This window comes from Anolis carolinensis, unplaced genomic scaffold, assembly GCF_035594765.1.
Source record: "Anolis carolinensis isolate JA03-04 unplaced genomic scaffold, rAnoCar3.1.pri scaffold_14, whole genome shotgun sequence".
In the NCBI taxonomy this organism is placed as follows: Eukaryota; Metazoa; Chordata; class Lepidosauria; order Squamata; family Dactyloidae; genus Anolis; species Anolis carolinensis.
This window is the reverse complement of record NW_026943825.1, coordinates 9,599,711-9,626,810: the sequence shown is the minus strand read 5'-3', so window position 1 is coordinate 9,626,810 and position 27,100 is coordinate 9,599,711. Positions and strand designations below refer to the sequence as shown.

Sequence of the window (27,100 nt, the reverse complement as noted above, 5' to 3'; positions counted from 1 at the left end):
CATAATGTCTCAAATCTTTTTGTGAAATTATGCCTAAGTTTCAAAAATACAAGAAAGGCAGCACGAAACAGGTCTTTCAGACAGCATGAAATGATTAAAAAAAACGTATTAAATGTAAATACTATTAGAATTAGAATTTTGAAACAATATAAAAAGGTTGGCATCTACGGTATGTTCTATAATATTCATGTGCCAATTCGGATATAAGGTTATGCATATTTTGCCAAAACAGGATGGGATTGGTGACAGTTTAAACAAGATATTGTTGATTTTTAGGTAAAAAATTCTTGCATTCTGTTGCTAAACAAAAAAAAAAAAAAAAAAGCAAGGACAAAACCCAATAGCCTCAAATGTCATCATCCTTGATGGGGGATTCTGGGCACTGCTGTCCAAAAGCCCTGTTACAGTAAAGAATCTCTTTGGTCCAGGAACGGGAAAACTCGCTTTTTACCTTTTGGGGGAGTGAAAAGACATATTTAATGTCATTTTATGCACCAAAAATGAGATTTCTAACAGGGAATGCTGCTTTTTGTGCAGTACATTTTGCTCTGGATCTACACTGCCATATAGTGCAGTTTGGACCTGCATGATATGGTAGACCAGTGGTTCCCAAACTTATTTGGCCTGCCGCCCCCTTTCCAGAAAAAATATTACCCAGCGCCCCCTGGAAAGGGGGGAGTGGCTTAGAGGGGTGGGCGTGGCTCCTGCTCAAGAGGGCGGGGCTGAGCCTCTCCGTTAGTCCAAGATGCAGAGCTGGGAGGGGAGGTGGGTGGGACCACAAATGGGCGGCCAGGACTGGGATGGGCGGAGTTACGAGCTCTGAGGCAGGGCTGAGCTTCTATCCCTGTCCTACAGCACCTGCCAGGACACAGGAGGCGGGGCTAGAAGAGAGGGCGGGGCATCTTCCCAAGTGCCTGACGGGACTGATCCTCTATACCCTGCCCCCGGGTTCTAACAAGCGCCTCAGGGGAGGTATATAGAGGCACAGCCCTGTCTCGCACTCTTGGGAAGGGGCCCCACCCCCAGCCCTTCCCTTTAGTCCTAAAAGGCCTCTCAGGAGAGGTATAGAGGCTCAGACCTGTCTCGGGCTCTTGGGAAGAAGCCACGCCCACTCCTCTAGCTCCGCCATTTAGTCCTAAAAGGCCTCTCAGGAGAGGTATAGAGGCTCAGCCCTGTCTCGGGCTCTTGGGAAGAAGCCACGGCCACTCCTCTAGCTCCGCCCTTTAGTCCTAAAAGGCCTCTCAGGAGAGGTATAGAGGCTCAGCCGTCTCGGGCTCTTGGGAAGAAGCCACGCCCACTCCTCTAGCTCCGCCATTTAGTCCTAAAAGGCCTCTCAGGAGAGGTATAGAGGCTCAGCCCTGTCTCGGGCTCTTGGGAAGAACATTAGTATCAAAAGGGCTATGAATCTGATTTGGTCATTTGGGGTGCTGATTCATAAAATAGCATTGGATAAACCACATCAGCTTTAGCTTCTTATACAGAACATATGCCATCCAGCAGTCGCCATCTGCTCGCCCACAGAAAACTATATTTAATAATTTAGAGCTGTCCAATGCATTTTTCTGAATCAGCACCCCAAATAACCCCAGGAACAGGTCTAAAAATGAAGACACCAAGGCATCCCCGCTTCCAGGCACCACATGGAAGGGCTCCGCTCAGGAGGAAGAAGGAGGAGGAGAAGCAGCAGTCAGGAGGCTTGTTGTCATGCCTTTTATGGATAGTTAGCCTCTCCTCCCACCGACATCCCCATTGCCTTGGCACTATAGGAGGGTTTTGCAAGACTCCCATTGCAATGGTGTAGTAATAGTGAGGTTGTTGGGGACCACTGGTGGTCCAGGGACCACAGGTTGGGAACCACTGGTCTACACTGATCATCTAATGCAGTTCCAAACTATCATATGGCAATGTCCAATCGTAGCCAAAAATGCCATTTTCTGTGCAAACCCCAACTCTGATCCAAAGTCCTGAACAGAAAAACATTTTGGAAAATATTTCCTAAACATTTTAAAGTTTCCAAAGTTTTGCATGTTCCAAGGCAAATCCATTCCGATGCTTTGTTTCCAACCCGATCCGACTCAAATGACCTGTTTGGAGAGATCCAAACGGGGCTGGACCATGGAATACACCGTCAAAGGGTTCTCCGTCGGGTTTCTCTGAGAGCGACTGCCCGCTTCCTGGAAAAGAAAAGGTAGGAAACTCTATGCCGAGATATTTTTGCCATGGTGATGGATTACGTTCTGGTGGAATGTTTATAAATTAAGATGAACACCCATAATTACCGTATATACTCGAGTATAAGCCGACCCGAATATAAGCTGAGGCACCTAATTTTACCACAAAAACTGGGAAAACATATTGACTCGTATAAGCCAAGGGTGGGAAATGCAGCAGCTACTGGTAAATTTCAAAATAAAAATAGATACCAATAAAATTACATTAACTGAGGTATAAGTGTGGTAAATGTTTTTTGAATATTTACAGTATTTCAAAGAAAAACAGTAAGCTAACTCTGTAAGTAGGGTCAACAAGAACAATATGGTATCAACAATAACTTTAGGGGCCGGGCTGTGGCGCAAGCTGGTAAACAGCTGCTACAATAAATCACTCTGACAATGAGGTCATGAGTTTGAGGCCAGCCCGTGGCGGGGTGAGCACCCGTCAATTAAAAATAAAATATAGCCCCTGCTCGTTGCTGACCTAGCAACCCGAAAGATAGTTGCATCTATCAAGTAGGAAATAAGGTACCACTTATAAAAGTGGGGAGGCAAGTTTAACTAATTTACAACATTGGAATGAGGAAGTGAGGAAGTGCCATCAGAGTGGATGATGAAGCAGCTGCTCCCCTGTGGCCAGAATCGAACATCCCCTCAGGAGAAGGTTAAATTGCCTCTGCGTCTGTCTGTCTGTTGTCTCTGTCTCGGTTCTATGTGTATATGGGCATTGAATGTTTGTACATAATGTGATCTGCCCTGAGTCTCCTTCAGGGTGAGAAGGGCGGAATATAAATACTGTAAATAAATCAATAATAATCATCATCATTATCATCATAATCATCAATAACAACAACAACTTCCTTTGTATCCTGCTCTATTTATCTTCCCATGGTCACTCAGGCCGGCTTCCAGCATAGTAACAGGCAAACATTCAATGCCTATATAAACAATGCAGAGCTAGATACAGTTCTATAATTATATATACTAATTTCACATTTGCATTTCCCCCCTGAAAAGTTTGCAAATTCTCTCTATATATATGTGCATTTCCCTCCTGCAATATTTGCAAGCCCTATATATCTATATTCATATCTATCTATCTAGACATCTCTCTATATATAGATAATTACGGTATATTCTTCTATAGAGCAATCTAATATGGACATTCAGAAGGATGGACTACATGCTCTCTGGTGGACCCCATTTGAACTGTCATAGCTCAGTGCTACGGGATCTTGGGAGTTGTAGTTTTACAAGGTCTTTATCCTCCTCCTTTAGTAACTGCCTTTTTGACCTTATCTTGGAGCAACCCATTTTGAGGTGAACCTATTGAGACGAATTGGGTGGGCATCAAATCCTTTCTGTAATATCACTAAACTGGCTCCAAAATGTCTGCTCATAACTTTGTGCACCTGGCATCTGTTCCCATTCTATGTGAGACATTTAATCGAGCTGATTTTCCTGGCTCCAAGTTTATCAGAAAAGATAAAGTTTACAGCGGCAGGATAAGGTCCCACCCTAAATGCAATGCTGGAGCCAAGATATGGTTGAGGATGATAACTGAACAAAGTGTCATAAACATTATTGATTACACTTTGTAACACGATAGTTGCTCCTGGGTTATAAATGTAATTTCCTAATTGATTCTATCATTTAAAAAATGGAGAAAATGTATTAAACTGCAAAAACCTTGTTTTTGTGGGACATCCTGCGGCACATTTTGCGATAGTTTTTCAATGAATATCTCAATGAGGAACTGTTTAAAATTTTTAAATTGTTTAAAAAGTTAAACAATTTACTTTTTAACCATGTTGCAAATGAGAGGGACCTATGAGTGGGTAATTGGTTTGCTGTGAGTTTTCTGGGCTGTCTGGCCATGTTCCAGAAGCATTCTCTCCTGACGTTTCACCCACAGCTATGGCAGGCATCCTCAGAGGTTGTGAGGTCTGTTGGAAACTAGGTGAACTAGGTGGGTGAAATGTCAGAAGAGAATGCTTCTGGAACATGGCCAGACCTCTGGCGGAGGTCTTGCCAAACTACAAATTCCAGGATCATACCGAATGTAGCTATGGTAGTGAAAGTTAAATCATAATGCTGTAATAACATGGTGTGAAAAAGCTCTTGGATCACAGACGTTTTGTGCATTATGCATTATGTGGATGGAAACAGAGCAGGAAATCGTCCTTTGGGACCACTCTAAGCCTTTCCTTGTTCTTTTTAGAAGACCTCTAGTTCTTCCAAAAGCAACCCTAAAGAAAAAAGAATTAGCAGGACATCCAACAGCAAAATTCAGGGAAATAATCCCTGAATTTCCCTGTTTCTAAGTACAGCTCTGTAGCCTTTGTTGACAATGGAAACAGGTGGCCGGTACTAATATCCTGGCAAATGTTTGCAGAGCAAAAATATTTGAATAATTCAAACACACCTCAATTAACCAGAAACCCAGCTGCCGGGATCCATAATTTCCTCAAACAGTATCTAGTTTTTCTTGTTGAATTTTCCTTGCCTTTTTTGGCACCACTGTAACTGCTGCGACTCTGCTATTGAATCCAAGGAGTTGTAGTTTGGCCCAGCACTACTGGCCGGAGAAGACTCATTATGGTTATCTTTTCACCATGCCTAAAGTGCCTCTGTATGTTAAGGGTCTGGATCTCTGCAGAAGGTATACAGATAGCCCCCGAGTAAAGCCAGACACTATAATTTCTCCCAAAGGCACTTTGATTAAAGGCAGGAAGAGAATCTGAACTTTGGCGTTAATGCAGTTTGACACGCTTTAACTGGGCAGAGAAGGCCGAAGACCTTGTCAAACTACAACATCAATTATTTCATAACATTGAGCAGTTGAAGTGGTGCCAAACTGCAGTCATTCTATAGTGTAGATGCCTTCCCGGTCCTTTCCATGGGCATCTTCTTGCCCAGGGGTCCCCAAACTACGGCCCGTGGGCCATATCCGGCCCGTCGGAGCCATTTATCCGGCCCGCGCATGCACGCTTCTTTCCTTCCTTGCCCCGCACGCACCTTTTCCACCGCCACCGCCGAGGAAGGTGCACATGGGGTGAGAAAAAGGCCTGCGCCTTTCTTCCTTTGCCCTGTGGGCAGCTTTCCCACTGCCGCCACCAAGGAAGGTGCGCATGGTGTGAGGAAAAGGCCTGCGCATTTCCTCCCTCGCCCGGCACGCACCTTTCCCGCTGCCTTCCTTGGTAGTGGTGGCGGGAAAGCTGCCTGCGGGGCGAGGGAGGAAAGGCACAGGTCTTTTCCTCGTCCCATGTGCATCTTCCTTGGTGGCAGCGGAAAAGGTGCGTGTGGAGCGACAAAAAGGCCTGCGCCTTTCTCTCCTCCCTCGCCTCACAGGCAGCTTTCCCACTGCCTTCCTCGATGGTGGTGGTAGGAAAACTGCCCACAGGGCGAGGGAGGAAATGCGCAGGCCTTTTCCTCGCACCATGTGCACCTTCCTCGCACCATGTGCACCCTGCACGCACCTTTCCCGCCGCCGCCACCACCAAGGAAGATGCACATGGGGCGAGGAAGGCAGCGGGAAAGGTGCGTGCCAGGCGAGGGAGAAGAGAAAGGCGCATGCCTTTTCCTCGCCCCGCACACACCTTTCTCGCTGTCGCGGAGGACACAAGCAGGGAGTCCGCATGTGCCTCTCTCCCTCCTCAGTCATTCCAGTGTGAATGACTGAAAGAATACTCTGCATCCCTGTTGTGGATTCTTTTTTCTTGAAAGCTAGCAATATCTTCCAACCGTGATTATTACAGTGTTATTATTGTTGTTGTTGTTGTTTGTTGTTGTTGTTAATGTTGTTGTTGTTGGTCAGGGGTGCTTATGTTTTGGTGCACAAAGGCAGAAGGGGGTTGGGCAAGATAGCCGAAGGAGTCTCTTCCATCCATGTTTATTATGGTGATATTATTATTATTATTGGATGGCTATCTGTCAGGGGTGCTTTGATTATGGTGTGGTGCACAAAAGCAGAAGGGGGTTGGAGTAGATGGCCCAAGGGGTCTTCTTTTCAACCCTCTTTATTATTTTTATGATTATAATGATTATTATTATTAACATTGAGGCTGTATTTGTTCCCTTTTTGTTTGTTTTTTACTTCAAAATAAGATATGTGCAGTGTGCATAGGAATTTGTTCATATATATTTTTTAAAAAACTATAATCCGGCCCTCCAATGGCCTGAGGGACTGTGAACTGGCCCCCTGTTTTAAAAGTTTGGGGACCCCTGTTCTTGCCAATGTTCAAATCCCTGCAACATTTTTGGAGTCCACTTTCCTCCTAAAACCCTTTGCAGTCTGAACCAATTATTTTCCCACATCCCCATTATGGCATTCCTCAAATAAGCAGCTTCTATGGAACAGACTGAGAATTGTCTACCCCTTTCTGTAGAAAAATCCTTTGTCTCTCTTTGACTCAAACTGTCAGTTATTTGGGAAAATCAAAGTTAAGGATGTTGGGAAAGTTTCTTTGGGGACAACAGCTCCCAGAATCCCCGAAGGTGGGATGCAAATGCTTCCAGTTGCTTTTATTTGCATCAGCAATTTTATATTTGAAAATTTCTCTGCAAAACTGGTTATTGGACTTCCCTTTTTCAAGGCTGTGTTTACGGTCAGAGAAGGAGCTAGATAGATATTGGGTTACTGTTTGCTTCCCGGTACCGTATATACTCTAAGATAAGCAGAGTTTTTAAATCTCTTTTTGGGGGCTGAAAAAGCCTCCGCCGGCTTATAATCGGGTCAAGGTCAAGCCAGCAGTGGAGCCTGGAGGCCACAGTATGTTTTCTTTTCCAAAACCTCCCTTCTCCACTTCTCCTTCCAGGCTGGAGTTATCGTATTTTTTAAGAGAGAGAGAGAGAGAGAAGGGAATGTTTTCAAAAGTAAAAGGGGAGTGAGTGACAGAACGTCTTGCAATCCAAGAAGAAGAAAAAGATTGCATGGGTGGAAGAGGAAGAAAAAGAGAGACTTGCAAATTTGCAGGATTTATTATTATTATTACTATTATTGCAAGAACGTTTGAGTCAAAAGGGAGGGAAAGGAGAGCAACAGAAGGTGTGTATTTCTTTTTATTCCTAAGGAAACAAAAATGTGGTGGGTTTTTTGGGAGAGGAAGGGAAGTTTTTAAAAGGCTTTTCTGGCTACTTTTTAGAGTTTGAAAAAGGATAAATAAAAGAGGTGGGAAAGGGCAGGAGAAAAGAGGCCAAAGTTGTTTTTAGGAGGGCTTTGCTTGCATTTCTTCCTTGGGCAAATGCATGCCCCAAATCTTGTAAATAATATATACATTTCCCCCTACAAATACATTAATTTAACATATGAATTTTCCCCTCATATGTTTGCAGGTCTTTGCAGATCCTATATACATATAGATATCTAGAGATTTCCATGGACCTGTATATCTGTACCTATATGTATACATTAATTTTATATATGAATTTCCCCTCACATGTTTGCAAGTCTCTGCAAGTCCTATAAAGATATAATTCTCTATATATAGAGCAATGTCTAGATAGATATATAGATAGATATTAATATAGATATAGGCCTTTTAAATATGCACACACACACAGATGTCTAGATAAATGTAAACATAGATAAATGGGACTTGCAAATATTGCAAGTCTGGTCAGCTTATACTCGAGTATATACGGTATTTGAGAAAACCAAACTTAGTGTTGCTTTTTGGAGAAATCCAGTGTTCCATCCCCTCTTGGGATGATCCTTGCCATTTTCCACTTTCATAGCCTTCTGTACTAGTAAATCAGACTCAAAGTAAGCACTTATAATTATCTTCACAACTGCAGACATTTTATTTTTGTTCTGATAACAGCACACTAGGCAGGGCGATAATAAAGTAACCGTTCACTACACTCCCTTCTTTGTCTTCCTGAGCAGGTGGCTTATTAGTGCCTCTTTTAATTGCTTCCCTTTGTTAGAGCCAAATTAGAGATGCATTGGGTCAACAGGATATTGCTTTTGTTTTTAAAAACTTTCTGCTGAGTTAGATTTTATTTATATACAAGCTTGGGTACTCGGTTATGCCTGGGTTATTTGAAAAAGTCCGTTTTTTAAATTGTATGAAATCCAACCCTGAATGGTGGGCCCCCCTAATAGCAGGTCTATGTAATCACATAAATAACACTGCCAACATTCCTACCGGTTGGAAATTGGCAATAATTATCCCTATTTACAAAAAAGGGTGCAAAAAAGATCCAAAAAACTACAGACCCATCAGCCTAATAGATATAGTGGCCAAAATCTACTCTAAAGTACTTCTCAAGGCCGGCCCCACCATGGAGGCCACGTGAGGCGGCCGCCTCGGGCGCAGGTCCCCGGGGGGCGCCGTCAGGCTTCCTCCGCCCCAGCGGGGACCACGGGCTCGCTCGCCGGTGAACAGGAAGGCCTGTTCGGCGACGAGCGAGCTCCACATGGCCGCTGCCGGCTGGGCAAGGCCAGCCAGGCCAGGGTGCCCCGCCTCCCGCCCAGCGTGCCCTGGCCCTGCCTCTCATGTGGGAGGCGGGGTCAGGGCGAGTAGCACGGGAGGCGGGGCCAGGGCGCGGGAGGTGGGGCCCGCCGGTGCCGCGGGAGGCGTGGCCATGTGCCATGTGGGTTTTTCCCCACCCCCGCTTAATATTTAAAATTATCTCCGGCCGGCCCTGGTATTTCTTTCTAAATTAGAGCTTTGGGAATATGAAATTAAAATCCTATCAGAAGAACAAGCCGGCTTCAGATCAGGTAGATCCACCATGGATAACTGTTTTATCCTAAACCACCTAAAACATCTAAAAAGAAAGAGTAGACTTTATGTTGCTTTCTTTGATCTAAAAGCAGCCTTTGACAGCATCAACAGAGAGCTCCTCTGGCAAAAAGTAACAGTACATGGAATAGACCGTAGATTACTACTCCTGATCAAAAGTTTATACTCCAACAGCCATATCCAGGTTAGGACAGGAATCAGTGGTGCCTTGACAAAGAGAATTGACTCCTGCAAAGGTGTAAGACAAGGCTGTTTATTAGCCCCTTTACTTTTCAACCTTTATATCAATGACCTGCCAGACGACCTCAGCAGCTCCGAGGTTCATATGCCTATAATTGGTAACAGACACATGCGGACGACATGGTTCTGATGTCTAATACTCAAATAGGTTTATGAAGATTACTGATCAAACTTAACATCTACGCCCACAAAAACGAGCTGACAATAAACAAAACCAAGTTAAAAATTATGGTTTTCGGAAAGCGCCCATCTAGACACAAATGGGCTCTAGATGCAGAGCATATAGAACAGGTGAGCTCTTTTACATATCTAGGCTTAGTATATTCAGAGACTGGCTCTTGGTTGGCACATTCTCAGTCTTGTGCGATCAAAACTAGGGCATGCTCCAACACACTGGCAAGACTGCTAACCCATAGATATCCTGGCTCTTTAACTCCAATAATCAAAGTTTATAAAGCAAAAATCCTCCCCATGATACTATATGGAGCAGAAATCTGGGGCCTAAGCAAACTACCAATACTAGAACAAACACAATCAAAAATTTTAAGACACATATTTGGCATTGATGCTAAGACCACCGCTGCTGCAGTTAGAGCAGAGTTAGAAATACATTCTATTGAAGGTCTCGCCAAAATCAGGGCCTTTAACTATTGGGCTAAAATAAAAAATCTTGAAAATAATAGACTGCCAAAATTGTGCTTCTTGGAACAATCTAATGGCTTTAACCAAGACTCCTGGGCAGAACAACTATCAAGGTTTCTTTGCTCCTGTGGATTACAATTTACTTCATCAGACCAGAATAGGGAGGCCGAAAAAAGGACAGTAATCCAAAGAATCCTAGATATTGAAGCCCAAAAAGACATAGCCACCCTGTCTAATACAGGATCTCTGAAGTGTTTAGGACGCTTTAAACGTAATTTCCAGAGGGCACTGTACCTAAAAGCAGATATGCCAAGACTAAGAATCACTTTCACTAGGGCAAGATTCGAACAAATGGAGTCTATGGAGAGACACGGCAGATTCAATCATATCCCGTATGAAGAAAGATTATTTGTGGCAGCCCTGAAGTTGAAAATTTGAACCACATTTTGCACAACTGTAACCTATATAAAAAAGAAAGGAAACAATACTTATGGCCTTTTATTGGTAATAAAACAAGCTGGGCTACTGAGGCCAAAACTTCATTTTTGTTGGCCGGTTATAACCCCACTCTGACAACAAAAGTGGCCCTGTATTTGTTTAAAGCTGCTAAAAGGAGATCAGAATACATAGATCGGATTGGGGTGCAGTGCAGGGGAGATGAGGATAGTTGATGCATAGATGTTTAGCTAAAGTACAATGGCACCAAGCAGGCAGATACCTGTATATCTGTATTTTATTTTAAGTGAACCAGATGTATGTTGTGTGTTGTTTTTGTATTGTCTGTCTTTGATAAGGCCAACTGGCTAATCAATAAATTGTTGTTGTTGTTGTCATAATTTCACAAGCTGCATTGGGTCAACAGGATATTGCTTTTATTTTTAAAAACTTTCTGCTGAGTTAGATTTTATTTATATACAAGCTTGGGTACTCGGTTATGCCTGGGTTATTTGAAAAAGTCAGTTTTTTAAATTGTATGAAATGCATAAACCCAAGAAGCTCGATCCGTACTTAAAGTTTGTTACGTTGGGCAGGTTTGCTCTGGATGCATCATCTTTGGGGTTCAGTGTGCTCACTGGCTGTAGGGTGAACTACAACTCCCACTATGGTGAGCCAGTCCCCTCAAACCTCTCCAGTAGGTTGAGTTAGTCATGGTGGTTCAATGTGCCAAGTTTGGTCCAGGTCCATCATCAGTGGAGGTCACGGTTTCACTGGTTGTGGGTGAACTTCAACTCCCAGAAAGGAAGGTCCATTCCCTAACACTAACCCAAGCCCTCATCAAATTTCAGCATATCAGGTATGCATGCCAAGTTTGGTCCAGATCCATGAGTATTTGGGATCACAGTGCTCTCTGGGTGTAGGTGAACTACAACTCCCACAAATCAATTTCCCCCAAAGACTTGCAGTATTTTTTGCTGGGCATGGACACTGTGTGCCATGTTTGGTCCAATTCCATCTTTGGTGGAGTTCAGAGTGCTCTTTGATTGCAGGTGAACTATATATCCCAGTATGTATACAACCAAAATGTCTAGGCCAATTCCCTTCTAAACCCACCAGGATTCAAATGTGGGTATATCGGGTCTGCATGCCAAGTTTAGTCCAGGTCCATCATTGTTTGGGTTTATAATGCGCTCTGGATGGAGGTGAACTACAACTCCTATAAATCCCTCCAAAGACCGCCAGTATTTTGTGTTGGTCATGGGGGGTTCTGTGTACAGTAGAGTCTCACTTATCCAAGCTAAACGGGCTGGCAGAAGCTTGGATAAGCGAATATCTTGGATAATAAGGAGAGATTAAGGAAAAGCCTATTAAACATAAAATTAGGTTATGATTTTACAAACTAAGCACCAAAACATCATGTTATACAACAAATTTGACAGAAAAAGTAGTTCAATACGCAGTAATGCTATGTAGTAATTACTGTATTTACGAATTTATCACCAAAATATATTGAAAACATTGACTACAAAAATGGCTTGGATTATCCAGAGGCTTGGATAAGCGAGGCTTGGATTAGTGAGACTCTACTGTACCAAGTTAGTTACAGGTCTTTCATTGGTGTGATTCAGAGTGCAGGTGAACTATACATCCCAGTACCTAGAACTCCTATCAATCACGGTGAACTCTCCCCCAAACCTCTCTGGTATGTTCAGTTGCTGATCAATTCCTCTGTTTGCTGTTTGCCATAGAAAAGAATAGGAAAGGGTTAAGGGAGAGGCAGTGGGCCGGGTCATGCAAATTCCACACCAATGGAGAGAGTAAGAAACACTGGGATGTCTGTGGTGGAGAAAACACATAAAATTTAGGATGAAATTGTCCCCAACTGAAAGCCTTGATGGTGGGCAGCGTGGTTTTTGTGGAGAATATTGGCAGGGCTCTTGGATATGTTTATGGCACTCGCCATAACCTGCAACCAGGCCTGTAGCGAGGGGGCGGTTTTAGGGGTTCAACCCCCCCCCCCTGAAATTTTTCAGGTTATAAAAAAAACTGGTTTACTCATGAATGTTAACTGGTTAACCAAATCCCCATGCCAAGTCTATGAGACACAAAACATTAAGAGTCCCTCCAGGCACTATCTCAAGCAGATATTGACAGGCTTGTAGCGGGGAGGGGTGTGTGCAAGGGGTTAACCCTGTGATCGAGGTAACCCCCCCCCCCCCCCAGGACTTTGTAAAAGATAGTTCAAAAATCAAGACTTTATGTTCTATATTTCATAATTTATAGTAGAAGGTGATTGAGACTTTTTACTGGAGTTTACTGTGGATTATCCCTGCACTCTGAGGCAAGAGATAACAACTTCATGAATTGTAAAATCATGCTGCTAAAACTCCACTTTTATGAATTTCCATGCTGGGTTCTCCAGATGTTATGAACTTCGTTCTTATCAAATATTTTCAATTGTTTATATCATTCATGATTCCCCTTTATGCAATGTAACTCACTTTTAGGGATTCTCCCTTATTTCCATGAAATCTATCTATCTGCCTATATGTATTTGTACTCTTTGGGATCCCCGGAAAATATGTATTTTTCCCAGCATGGTTTATATTCCAACTTTATTTTATTTTTCATTTTATTTCATATAATTGTCAAATCATGAAATCAAATAGGAAATATTTTGAACTCAACATGAACCCCATTTCCTATGACCCAGGCTTCCTTTCCCAAAAACAAAAGGATAATCTGCCACCGCTAAACCCAATCAAATTCAAATTGCATGGACAATATAGGGCTTGAGTCGCCGAATTTGGAGTTTGCTGACCTAAAGGTGATTCGCCCCAAGGCAAACATTGTCATATCTCACCCAAAGGAAAAACCAGGACACCTCAGGAAGGCGCCCTGCAGAGCCTGTCAATATGGCTCATCACCACCCATCTTTGCTTCCATCTCTGACACCCCAAGGCATATCTAAAATCTGTATACGTGACAGAAACCCGGACACCCTTGATTGCTGCCATTAATAAATTAAGCACCCTTTAGAAATCAGTCTAGCAGGACTTAATCCGCTAGTTCCTGTCCCGTCACCTCATTGTTTCGATAACTCCCACCTTCTCTTTCCTGATTGGCCCGAGTAGAGACAAAAGGCAGCTTCCTATTGGGCCAACGGAGCAAGGCGGGAAACGAAAGCCCGCCTCGTTCAACCTTCTAGCCTATCAACGATCAGATGGGCGGGGGAGCAGGGCGGGAAATTCAAAGGGCTGTCAGACTGAAATTTTGTATAAATATGGCTTTATTTTGATTGTATGGTACCCTAGTAGACCGAATGATCGCTACTAGAGTCCTCTTCAGCTGAATTGCTCAATAAAGACTCCTTGGCGGATTTTCCTTCAACTTTGGCGGACCTTCTTCATTTCGGCTTCAGGTTGTATTGCGGCTCGTAATTCTCCTTTTGGCTTCGCCAAGGTCCGTTCTCTCAGGACCGGATCGGGTCTCTCCTTAAGGGCCCGATCCCCTAAAACGCGGTTGACAACACCCCCCCCCCCCCCGAAATTTTCAACCCCACCCCCGAAATTGTTTTCTGGCTACGGCCCTGCCTACAACGTCATTGGAGGAGGGCCATTGGTGTTGCCTGAGTAGTGGGAGCTATAGTTTATGGAGGCAGGATCTGTGTAAGTGGACACCCCAGCCACACACATACATGTTTGCACTTTTATTATGTGTATAGATGAATGGGCGACATGACTGATATAAATGATTTTAACGTGCTTTAGCATTCTGGGTCTATGTCTTTTAATAGATGTGTTTTAATGGTTTCTGTATTTTAACTTTCTTGCCAAGCCTTAGGGAGTGGAGAATAAGGAATAAAGTATTATCCTACCAGCTGTTAGGAATTGTGGGAGTTGAAATCGAAAACACCTGGAGGGCCCAAGTGTGCCCATGGCTGCTCTAGATCCTCTGGTTTGAGCTTCTGATCATTCTGGAGGATCTAGAGCAGGGGTCCTCAAACTTTTAAAGTGGAGGGCCGGTTCATGGTCCCCCAGGCTGTTGAGGGGCCGAATTATCATTTGAAAAAAAATACGAATAAATTCCCATGCTCACTGCACATGTTTTATTTGTAGTGCAAAACAAAAAAAACAAAAAACAAAAAAAAACCCAACAACTCAGGGCGGCTTACAAGTTGTATGTACATACAATATATTATATTATTGGCATAGCACAATATTAGCATTATATATTACTACTAGCTGTGCCCGGCCACGCGTTGCTGTGGCTTTTTTTAGGTGGTTCCGTGTCTTAGAGGGGAGGAATCCTTTGTTGGGAGGTGTTAGGTGGCCCTGATTGTTTCCTGGATGGAATTCCTTTGTTTTCAGAGTGTTGCTCTTTATTTTGTGTTTTGAGATGAGAGAGTGATGAGTACCGAATGGGTTTGGACCTTCAAAGAGTGGGTGTTTCCCTGTTTGAGGGGTGGGGGGAATCCTTTGTTGAGCATAAGAATGTAGAGACGTGGATGAGGGGTTGTGTTGTCAATTTTCTAGGTTGGGGGGCCTTTAGTTTTGTTGTTTTGCCCGGTGGAGCGACACCATTATCCTTTTATATATATAGATAGATATTGTCCTATACCACTACCGTAATATTATTAGTAATATTACATTTAATATATAATGTATAATTAATATTATTATATTGTATAATTATTAGTATTATATTGTATTACATTATAATATTAGTATCAATATTATATGTATACACAATATATTCAATTATTACCATAGCACAATATTAGTAAATGAAAGAACAATACAATATTTAAAAATGAAAACAATTTTAACCAACATAGAGTAAACCTATCAGGATTGCAATGGGAAGTTGGGCCTGCTTCTGGCCAATGAGATAGTCAAGTTAAGTAGGATTGTTGTTGTTTTTGTGTGCCTTCAAGTCATTTCAGACTTTGGGCGAGGCGAAGTCTAAAACTGAGGGCGGGGGCCAGGTCAATGGCCTTGGAGGGCCACATCCGGCCCCCGGGCCTTAGTTTGGGGACCCCTGATCTAGAGAATATTGAGGACTCTTTAGGTCCTCCGATGCAATTTCCTAGCATTCTATGCCCAACTCCATGGGCTCCATAGCCTTAAGCCACAGCAGTTCAAGAGGTGTCAAACTGCATTGATTCAACAGTGTACATGCCTTGGAGACATGACTTGGAAATGCGGAAAGATCAAATCTTGCCCAGTTCTGAGAAATGGTCTCACCTGGCAATTGTCCATTTCAGGGGAGTTCCGCTCATTTTGGTTCTCATAGTACAGATGCTCAGGAATGATCTTTCTTGGCGTGGCAGGGTCAGCTGCAGACCGGAACAGGAGGCAGGTCACCTTCCATGACAATCACAAACCATACCCCATTCCCACAACAACATAAACCGAACCCCAGTTCCACAACAACATATAAAATAGCTTGCATGAAACTTTTAGATTTGGTTGATTCCCAAAGTGGGCGCTACCACCCCCTGGTGGGTGCTTCAGTGATCCAGGGGGGCGGTGATGGCACCTATTAGGACATGGGGGCGGGGCCAGAGGAGGGGTGGGGCCTCTTCCCAAGTGCTGGAGACAAGGCTGAGCATTTGAGGCGCCTGTTAGGACACACAGCGGGCGGAGCTAGAGGAGTGGGCGTGGCTTCTTCCCAAGAGCCTGAGATAGGGCTGAGCCTCTATACCTCTCCTGAGAGGCCTTTTAGAACTAAAGGGCGGGACTAGGAGTGGGGGCGGGGCCTCTTCCTAAGAGCACAAGATACGGCTGAGCCTCTGTATATCTCACCTGAGGCGCTTGTTAGAACACGGGGGCGGGGTATTGAGGTTCAGTCCCATCAGGCACTTGGGAAGAGGCTCCGCCCCCTCCTCTAGCCCCGCCCCCTCTGTCCAGGACACGGATAGAAGCTCAGCCCTGCCTCAGAGCTCGTAACTCCGCCCATCCCAGTCCTCCGCCCATCCCCGCCCGCCCACCTCCCCCTCCCCGCCCTGCATCTTGGACTGGGGAGAGGCTCAGCCCTACCCTCTTGAGCAGGAGCCACGCCCACCCCTCTAAGCCACGTCCCCCTTTCCAGGGGGCGCTGGGTAGTATTTTTTCTGGAAAGGGGGTGGTAGGCCAAATAAGTTTGGGAACCACTGATCTACACGGTAGACTTAATGCAGTTGGAGCAGCTCAATGGCATGGAACTCTAGGTGTTGTCATTTGGAGAGCCACTCACACTTTGGCAGAGAAAGAAAAAAAAGGCTTGCAAAACTACACATCCCAAGGTTCCAGAGCATTGAGCTGTGGCAGTTCAAGTGGGGTCAAACTGCTTTAGTTTCTTAGTGTAGATGGAACTGTGTAACATCAGCACATACTGAGAAGCTCATCCATTTGCTGTATTGCTCTGTCCATGACATTAAGAAGGAAATATACAAACCTAAACTGAAAATACAAACACAGGATGTTGTTTCCAAGTGGATGTTTCTGCTTGGATCAACACAGATTTCCTTCTTCCGTTTCCTTACCTCCGCTGGTGAACTGTTTCCTCCATTTCATACAAATCCAGATTGTGACAAACACTGCCAGGCATACCGGTACCACGAGGATCATGAACCATCGCTTCCGTATTGGTCTGTCATCTGCGAAAAGCAACAAAACATCCGATGTTGGCTATTGAAAAAAACAATACCTTTAAATAAAAACAAAACAATGTATTGCGTACCTTTAGTGCTCCCAAAAGCTCCCAAAAGCCTTATTTAGAAAGTAGAGTCGATCTTGGTACTTAGTTGTCCTTAGGACTGAAGGATTACAAGTTACATAGGCAATTCAATCATCTCTATATATAAAAACTAGCTGTGGCTTGTCTGGTGGTGTTGATGAGAAATTGTTGAGGTAGTGGTGGTATTGAATGTCTGTTGTATGATTGTTTTTATGTTTAGTATGCACACTGAAGTGGATTATATGGCAGTGTGGAGTCAAGATAATCCAGTTCAAAGCAGATAATATAAGATTCTAAATGGGTTATATAGCTGTGTGGAAGGGCCTTGAGTCTACACTGCCATATAATCCAGTTAAAATCAGATAATCTGTGGAAGAGGCCTAAGTGAGGCCTAAGTCTGCCTGTCCCCTGGGCTGAGGAGGTTGCTAGGAGACCAAGTGGGCGGAGCTTAGCCTTCAAACTGGCAGCAATTGGATAAAAACTATTATCCCTCTCCCTGTAATTAGGACGTTATTTTTCTTTTCTTTTTGTTGTATCAACCTAGAGCCGTGAATGATGGGTTGTGTTGTCAAATTTCGAGGTTGGGGGGCCTGTAGTTTTGTTGTTTTGTCCACTGCCCTGATGCCATCACACTTTTATATATATATATAGATGTAATGTATGTTTGTAGGACTGAGTTAACAACAAAACCACTGGGCCAATCACACCAAACTTGGCCACAATACTCATCACTTTCCAAGGAGTGACCATCAAAATGAAAAAATAGAAAGAAATCAGAGACAAGGCCAGAAAAATTCCATTGTTTCCCAACTTGAATACCATGGAATAGCCTTGCAGCTTCAAAGCCTGGCTGTTTCATACCTAGGGGACTCCATTGTTGGCCAACTTGAATACCATTGAATAGCCTTGCAGCTTCAAAGCCTGGCTGATTCATACCTAGGGACTCTATTGTTGGCCAACTTGAATACCATTGAATAGCCTTGCAGCTTCAAACCCTGGCTGATTCATACCTAGGGACTCCATTGTTGGCCAACTTGAATACCATTGAATAGCCTTGCAGCTTCAAAGCCTGGCTGATTCATACCTAGGGGACTCCATTGTTGGCCAACTTGAATACCATTGAATAGCCTTGCAGCTTCAAAGCCTGGATGTTTCATACCTAGGGGACTCCATTGTTGGCCAACTTGAATACCATTGAATAGCCTTGCACCTTCAAACCCTGGCTGATTCATACCTAGGGACTCCATTGTTGGCCAACTTGAATATCATGGAATAGCCTTGCAGCTTCAAAGCCTGGCTGCTTCATACCCAGGGGACTCCATTGTTGGCCAACTTGAATACCATGGAATAGCCTTGCAGCTTCAAAGCCTGGCTGCTTCATACCCAGGGGAATTCTCTCTAGGCCACCTTGAATGTCACGAAGGACTACCCCACGGCAACGTGTGGCCGGGCACAGCTAGTCAACTAATAAATCTATTGATTAATTAATTTATTTCCTACTTTATATCCCACTCTTCTCACCCTAAAGGGGACTCAGAGCGGCTTACAAATCAAATGTACATACAATATATTATTAGCATAGCACAATATTAGCATTAAATTACTATATTGTACTATATAATTATATGGTAATATTATCAGTAATATTACATTTAATATATAAAAGCACTGAATCTTTATTCGGGATATAGTCTCTTTCCCTACACATCAGCCCATATACCTAACAGCACCAATGAACAATCGGGGAAGGGATGCGGCATACCCCGCCGTCCCCAAAATGCAACTAAATACAAGCAATGATGAACAGCGTGACAAAACCCATCATCCAGTACACAATCAGACAATGGGGCCAGGCTGTGGCGCAGGCTGGTTAGCAGCCAGTGTCGGGGTGAGCACCCATCAATTAAAAATAAAATATAGCCCCTGCTCGTTGTTGACCTAAGCAACACGAAAGATAGTTTAATCTATCAAGTAGGAAATGAAATTTAGGTACCACTTATGTATGGGGAGGCTAATTTACGACACCGTAAAAATCATCCAGCTGCCGTCGGAATGAGGAAGTTGCCGTCGCAGTGGATGATGAAGCAGCTGCTTCCTCTGTGGCCAGAATCAAGCATATCCTCAGGAAGCTGGAAGCTGGAGAAGGTTTAAATTGCCTCTGCGTCTGTCTCTGTCTCTGTTCTGTGTTTGTATGGCATTGAAAGTTTGCCTTATATGTGTGCAATGTGATCCGCCCTGAGTACCCTTTGGGGTGAGAAGGGCGGAATATAAATACTGAAATAAATAAATAAATAAATGCGATTGCAAGCAATTGAAAAGTAAAGCATGGCAGGACTCATGATCCTGGCAATGGGCAATGAACCAAAGCTTGGTTTATTTTGTCTCTGGCATAGAGTGAAGACTGAACTTGCAGAAAACTAATGGTTTCTTGAGAAATGCATGCACATACACAGAATTTTTTTAAAAATGAAAGGTTTAGATTTTCGCATTTACTATCTGTGCAATGAAGGATCTGTAATGGAAGACGTGAACAGCTCACCTTCAAGGGAGCAGATGGAGAGCAAGTTAATGGAGATGTGCTTCTGATCGACCGGATTGGAGACCAGGCAGGTGACGTTGGAGTCCGTTGCATTGGACCACGTGGAAACATGAAGATGCCAGCCATCGGAGGAGAGCTGATACCAGTCTGAACTTCCTTTTAAGGTCCTGAGATCATCCCCGATTCTCCAGGAGATGTTGAGTCCTGCCTTTTCGGAGAGCCAACACTCCAAGGTCACGTTGCAAATAACTGAAGAGCTGGAGGCTCTTTGGTGGCGAATGACAGGCACTGGAACATAATCTGTTCAAAACAGAGAGAGGACTACTCTTTCCATCATGGTACTTTTTCTGACCTTTTTGAATCCTGGGCACGAAAAAGGCTATTTGGTGCTTTCTCCCTTTATAAAATGACTCTTAACTTACCGTATATACTCGGGTATAAGCCGACCCGAATATAAGCCGAGGCATCTAATTTTACCACAAAAAAACTGGGAAATAATTGGCTCAAGTATAAGCCGAGGGTGGTAAATTTCAGAAATAAAAACAGATACCAAACATTACATTAATTGAGGCATCAGTAGGTTAAATGTTTTTGAATATTTACATCAAGCTCTAATTTAAGAGAAGACTGTACAACTCTGATTAAATCATTATTTTCATCTTCTTCAATATAAATGTGCTTATGTATCCTTTTAATAATAATAGAGTAAAATAATACAGTAGAGTCTCACTTATCCAAGCTAAACAGGCCAGCAAAAGCTTGGATAAGCGAATATCTTGGATAATAAGGAGGGATTAAGGAAAAGCCTATTAAAAATCAAATTAGGTTATGATTTTACAAATTAAGCACCAAAACATCATGTTATACAACAAATTTGACAGAAAAAGTAGTTCAATACGCAGTCATGTTATGTTGTAATTACTGTATTTACGAATTTAGCACCAAAATATCACGATATATTGTAAACATTGACTACGAAAATGAATTGGATAATCCAGAAGCTTGGATAAGCGAGGCTTGGATAAGTGAGACTCTACTGTACATGTAACAATAATAATACATACAGGAAAATAATAAATATAATAATAAATAATAAATGTAATAATAATATCAGAGTGAAATAATAAATGTATTATTAATAATAATAATAAAAATAAAGTAAAATAAATGTAAATTAGAAACAATAATAGAGTACAATAATAAATAATAAATAATAATAATAAATAATAAATAATAATAAATAATAAAGTAAAATAATAAATGTAATAATATCAATAGACCTTACCATAGACCTTCAGGTGGTAGAAATGCTCTTGAAACTTTGCCGAGCGAAACTTCACTCGGGCCTTATACAACCCGCTGTCCTCTTTCTCCAGGTTTTGGATCCTCAGGCAAGTCTCACCAATTTGTTCCAAGCGCGACCCAAATCGGTCATTGGGATTCGGACGCACCGGTACCCCACCTTGGAATTCGGCTATGGTTAACCCTGTTCCACCTTGCGTCTCAAAATCCCATTCAATTCTACGTATTGTCTCTGATGTGGAAATGTTCCTGATGGGCAGCAAAACTGTTCCATTCAGCATCCCATTAACCTGGCGGACGGGCATCTGTACCGGATCATGTCTGACATCTTTAAAAATATTATCAGTATTAGTATTGTTGTTGTTATTATTATTATTACTGTATATACTCAAAGATAAGCTGAAGATAAGTCCTTTTCATCAGCTGAAAAAACCTCCCTCGGCTTATAATGGGTTCAAGGTCAAGCTGGCAGTGGAGCCCGGCCGTTGCTTGCTTCTCATCTTACCCTCCCTTATCAGTTTATTTTTCCAAAGCCTCCCTCGCTCTTAACCAAGGGAATGTTTTGAAAAGGGAAAGAAGCCCTTGCAAGTCAGGAATAATATATTAATCTTATAAAAGCATTTCCCCCTGAAATATTTGTGAATCTCTGCTACAGATATATAGGCATTTCCCCCTGCAAGCCTTTGCAATCCCTATGTATATATTTGTATCTATCTATCTACATTAATTTTATATATGAATTTCCCCCTCATATGTTTGCAAATCTTTGCAAATCCTATAAACATATAGATATCTAGAGATTTCCATGTACCTGTATATCTGTATCTATGTGTATACATTAGTTTATACAGTATATGAATTTTTGCCTCATATGTTTGCAAGTCTTTGCAAATCCTATACAGATATAATTATCTATATATAGAGAGATGTCTAAATAGATATATATGAATACAGATATGTAGGGCTTGCAAATATTGCAGGGGAAATGCACACACACACATATAGAGATTTCTAGATAGATATAAACACAAATCTATAGGGCTTGCAAATATTGCTGGAGGGAAATGCACATATATAGAGAGAGGATTTGGAAACACTGCAGGGAAAATGCATATGTGAAATTAGTATATATAATTATAGATCTATATTCAGCTCTGCATTGTTTATGTAGGCATTGAATGTTTGCCTGTTATTATGTTGGAAGCTGCATTTTCCACCCTTGACTTATACTCAATAAGTTTTCCCAGTTTTTTATGGTAAAATTAGGTATCTCGGTTTATGTTCGGGTCAGCTTATACTCGAGTATATACAGTATCTTGCTTTCCTCCCTTAAACAAACTCAAAGTGGTGGGAACAGGAAGAAGAAAGATAAGCAAGATTTGCTTCCTCCAAAAAGCCCTACTGAAAGCATGGATGTTTGACCAAGGACGGATAAAAAAAGAAAGTCCCAAATGGAATTCCCGTTCTTTTTCATTTATCTTGGAGATCTGAACACATTTTGTTTATTCCAGAATATTTCCAGCCCGCTACTTTATACAATCAAATTTTTTAAAATCAGGTTTGTTGACATTAGAAAGTACAGGAAAAACTTTTAAACCATTCAAGACATACCCTAAGCTATACATTGCTGTAAAAAAAGATATACTGTATATACTCGAATATAAGTCTAGTTTTTCAGCCGTTTCTTATGACTGAAAAAACCCTCCTCGGTTTATACTCGGGTGAGGGTCCTGGTGGGTTTATATTCAAGTCAGCTTATACTCATATATATTTATTACCATATTTTTCTCTGTTATTATTGGTATTGTTACATTTATTATTTTACTGCATTTATTATTATTATTACATTTATTATTTCATTCTATTATTATTAAAAGGATACATAAGCACATTTACATTGAAGAAGATGAAAATAATGATTTCATCAGAGTTGAACAGTCATATCTTAAATTACAATTTGATGTAAAGATTCAAAAACATTTAAACTACTGAGGCCTCAATTAATGTAATTTTATTGGTATGTCGGCTTTTACTGGAGTCAATGTTTTCCCAGTTTTTTTGTTGTAAAATTGGATGCCTCAGCTTATATTTGGGTCAGCTTATACTCGAGTATAAACGGTAATGCTACTTAATTTCTATATATCCCAAACCAGGTAGAACTTTGCAAGCCTTTTGCGAATTCAACAAAAATGGATGCCAAAGTCCCAAGCCATTGCAGCTCCTTAACAACTTTATCTAGTTCCTCTTGTTGCATCTCTATCCTCCTTTTTCAAACATGAGAAAAAGGAGAAACGATAGAGACATGGCACAAATAACGCCAGTCTGTTCTTCATTCTAAGTTGGTTTACATAACATCAGAAAGAACAGGAACACAAGCTGGGACTTTTCCTAAGTTATGTAGAAAGTGATCATGCTAAATAACGTTGGCTGTATTGTCTAACCCAAACGAGGCACTGTTTTCTGAGCAGCGTTCTCCTTAAGAAATAGAACCCAAACTTAATGCACAAAGTTTTGCAGGATTAAGGTCTTCCTTGGACTTACCAAGAAAGGAGCAGAAGAAGGTGATGGAGAAGAGCGCAGTCTTTGGTGGCCTCCATGGTGGCATTGGCTTGCCAGCCTCTCCTGCCAAGGGAGATGAAGACCCTCCTCCTTTCAAAGAGACCCAGTTTTGGGGTTCATGTCCCCCATTTTTGTTAAGGAGGACTTTGGTGACACATTGCTTTTCTTGTTTCTCAGCTCTCTGAACAAAAGGGGTGGGGGTGGGAAGTAGCTGCTGCGAAAGTGGGCAGGCTTAAAGAGAGGGGAAGGGCAAAGTCAAGCCACATTGCAGTGGTTCTCAGCCTGTGGGTCCCCAGATGTTTTGGCCTTTGACTCCCAGAAATCCTACTGAGGAGACCATCTAATCTAAATCTAATCTAAATCTAATCTAAATCTAATCTAAATCTAATCTAAATCTAATCTAAATCTAATCTATCTAATCTAATCTAAATCTAATCTAAATCTAATCTAATCTAAATCTAAATCCATAATAAAAGCAAAAACCTGTATGTGTGTATGTGGCACAGATGTCTGCTCACACAGCCAGCCTCCGGCCTCCACAAACAGGCTATACTTCCCAGGGTTAAGACTCTAGCAAGTCACTCTTTTCCACTGACATTGCGGTTACAGCGAGCGCCATGAACATGCAGCCCAGCCCCTGCCAATGTCCTTCCCAAACACTACGGCCCACCACCCAAGGAAGGCTTTCGTTTGGGGACAATTTCATCCTAGATTTCGCTTTTTCTTCCACCACAGGCAGGCACCCCAGGGTTCTCCATTGCTGTGGAATTTGCATGGCCCCGCCCACTGCCCTTTCCAATTTCTCTACATAACAGAGCAGAACTGAGCTGCAACTAAACTTACTGGAGGAGTTTAGGGATGGACTCTACATGGTGGAAGTTGTAGTTCACCCTGCATCAAGTCAGAGCCCTGTCACTCCTACTGGGGAATATAGAGGAGTTGTAGTTCACCTACACCCAGAACGCTATGAACCCAAACAATGATGGCTCTCGGCCAAACTTGCAATGCAGACCCGATATGCCCAGATTTGACTACTGGTGGGTTTGGAGGGGAACTGGACTGGAAGTTGAGTAGTAGTAGGTACTGGGATTTATAGTTCACCTGCAATGAATAAGCATCACACTTGGCACACAGAGCCCCCATAACCAATACAACATATTACACATAGTTCACCTGCAACCAGATAAACACTGACCCCCACCGACAATGCACTAGGACCACACTTCACACAGAGAAGCCTCATGACCTACTGAACAAACTGCAGGTATTTGTGGGAAGGGGTCTTGATTTTGGGAGTTGTAGTTCACCTCCATCCAAAGACCACTGAACCCAGCCAATGACGAATCTAGACCAAACTTGGCACACAGACTGAACATTGCCTGCTGTGGATACTGATAGATATTTTGGGGCAATTGCCCCGGGAATCTGGAAATTACAGTAGTTCACCCCCATCCAGAGAATACTGCACCACACCTGGTACACACGCCCAAAATGGCCAACTTATCATACTGGCAGGGTTTCGGGAGGATTCAGCCACGTTTCTGGGAATTGTAGTTAATCCACTCCAAACACAAAACATAACATTAAAAGACAAATACATAATACCATTCTCAAATGACCCGGGCATCGCCGGGTCCCCAAGCTAGTAAACCATAAAATAGTAAACGTTTGCCTATGTGGCTTTGCCTCTGCATATGCTCCTCCCTCCCTTCCTGTGAGCTGGTGCCTTTCTCCAGAAAGTTCCAAGACCAAAAGTTAGCTTGAAATCAACAAGTGAGGTCACAGGTATCACATGCCAAAGTAGGTGTGGAAGGTGAGGAAGACCCTCAGCCATTGGTCAATTTTAGATAAGCCAAGGTATATATTCTTTGTTAACTACATCACACATTGCATGGTACGGACCCATTGAAGTGGGTGTGTACAGCTGTTCTACCTTCTCATAGCTATGGTGAAAATAAACTTTGCTTAAATAAACTTTGCTCTCACGAGACTGGGTTTTCTGCCTGATTTTCCCTCCTAAGCCAGGACCCATTGAAGGTAATTGTCTTACACTAACATCTGGAAACTGGGTGGGATTTCTGGGAGTTGTAGGCCAAAACACTTGGAGACCCACAGGTTGAGAACCATTGATATAGTGTTATTAAGCTACAGTAAACCCCTTCCCCAAAGATTTATAGTTCACCAAGGGCTCAGAAATAAATATATGATTTCCCCCTGTTTTAAAAAGACCCTTCCAGACTTGTGTAGGCTCAAAGTATCAGAAGATCAGCAACAGCTATCACATCTAACCCTTTAATACATGGTTTCTGTTCTCCACGACTTTCTATATAACCTTTATCTTTTTCTATATCTATTCTATTTCATATGTATACAATATATAAACTTCTTTACCAAAATATAACCAGACAACTCCACGTGCCTGCTGAGATATTTCCTGGACAGAAAAGATGAACAAACCTCTACGAGCAAATTATCAACCCATTGTTCAGGTGTATATGCCGAGATGGGCGGTTTCCAGCCAGCCCAGATAAACCCAGTGAAGGTCTGAATGAAGCAGGAGAGACTATGATTTCACTTGATCTAGATCAGTGATTCCCAAAGGGGGCGCTGCAACGATCCAGGGGGGCGGTGATGGCACCTATTAGGACACGGGGCGGGACCAGGGGAGGGGCGGGGCCAGGGGAAGGGCGTGGCTTCTTCCCAAGAGCCCGAAACAGGGCTGAGAATCTATACCTCTCCTGAGGCTCTTGTTGGGACATAGGGGGTGGAGCTAGGGAAGGGGTAGGGGACTCCTTCCAAGAGCCCGAGACAGGGCTGAGCCTCTATACCTCTCCTGAGAGGCCTTTTATGACTAAAGGGCAGGGCTAGGAGTGGGGGCGGGGCCTCTTCGCAAGAGTGCGAGACAGGGCTGAGCCTCTGTATACCTCCCCTGAGGTGCTTGTTAGAACATGGGGGCGGGGTATAGAGGTTCAGCCCCGTCAGGCACTTGGGAAGAGGCCCCGCCCCCTCCTCTAGCCCCGCCCCCTGTCTCCTGGCAGGCGCCGCAGGACAGGGATAGAAGCTCAGCCCTGCTTCAGAGCTCGTAACTCCACCCATCCCAGTCCACCTCCCCTCACAGCTCTGCATCTTGGACTGGGGAGAGGCTTAGTCCCGCCCTCTTGAGCAGGAGCCACGCCCACCCCTCTAAGCCACGCCCCCTTTCCAGGGGACACTGAGTAATATTTTTTCTGGAAAGGGGTCGGCAGGTCAAATAAGTTTGGGAACCACTGATCTGGATATTATACCCCTATTGCTGAAGCCTGGGATCGCATTGGTTTTTGTAGCTGCCACATCACACATTTCAAGCCTTCCCAACAGATGGCCAGCCTTTGCTTAAAAAGTAGAAGATTCCACCAACGCAATATATTCCATAGCTCTATCTATCTATCTATCTATCTATCTATCTATCTATCTATCTATCTATCTATTATCATCATCATTATCATTATTATCAATATATTCCTAGCCCCTTGTTTTTGGAGGTGTTACGAGACGGACTGAATGGCAGCAGAGAAGAATTTCTGTACCAAAAGAATGAATAGAAAAAAACCCCAAGGATAGCTAACAGGAGGCCCTTCCAGACAGGCCTTATATTCCAGGATCTGATCCCAGGTTTATCCCAGATTATCTGGCAGTAGGGACTCGTGTAATCCAGTTTA

The 27,100-nt window shown here is 42.9% G+C and overlaps 1 protein-coding gene across 2 annotated transcripts; it reads right to left on the bottom strand.

Annotated features, from left to right (window-relative positions):
• Window positions 1-302: 302 nt before the first annotated feature.
• slamf8 (SLAM family member 8) lies at window positions 303-23,805 on the bottom strand. 2 transcript variants are annotated; one of them, XM_008123506.3, is made up of 6 exons: window positions 23,385-23,800; window positions 20,827-21,171; window positions 19,542-19,841; window positions 16,809-16,922; window positions 15,529-15,620; window positions 303-2,174 (listed from the first exon to the last, which is right to left on the bottom strand). In XM_008123506.3, exons 1-6 carry the CDS (start codon window positions 23,446-23,448, stop codon window positions 2,076-2,078), a joined length of 1,014 nt encoding a protein of 337 aa, XP_008121713.1. In that variant the 5' UTR covers window positions 23,449-23,800; the 3' UTR covers window positions 303-2,075. The 2 variants fall into 2 exon arrangements, with proteins under 2 accessions (XP_008121713.1, XP_062820893.1); XM_062964823.1 differs by lacking the exon at window positions 20,827-21,171 and having other exon boundaries at window positions 23,385-23,805.
• Between the last annotated feature and the right edge of the window lie 3,295 nt (window positions 23,806-27,100).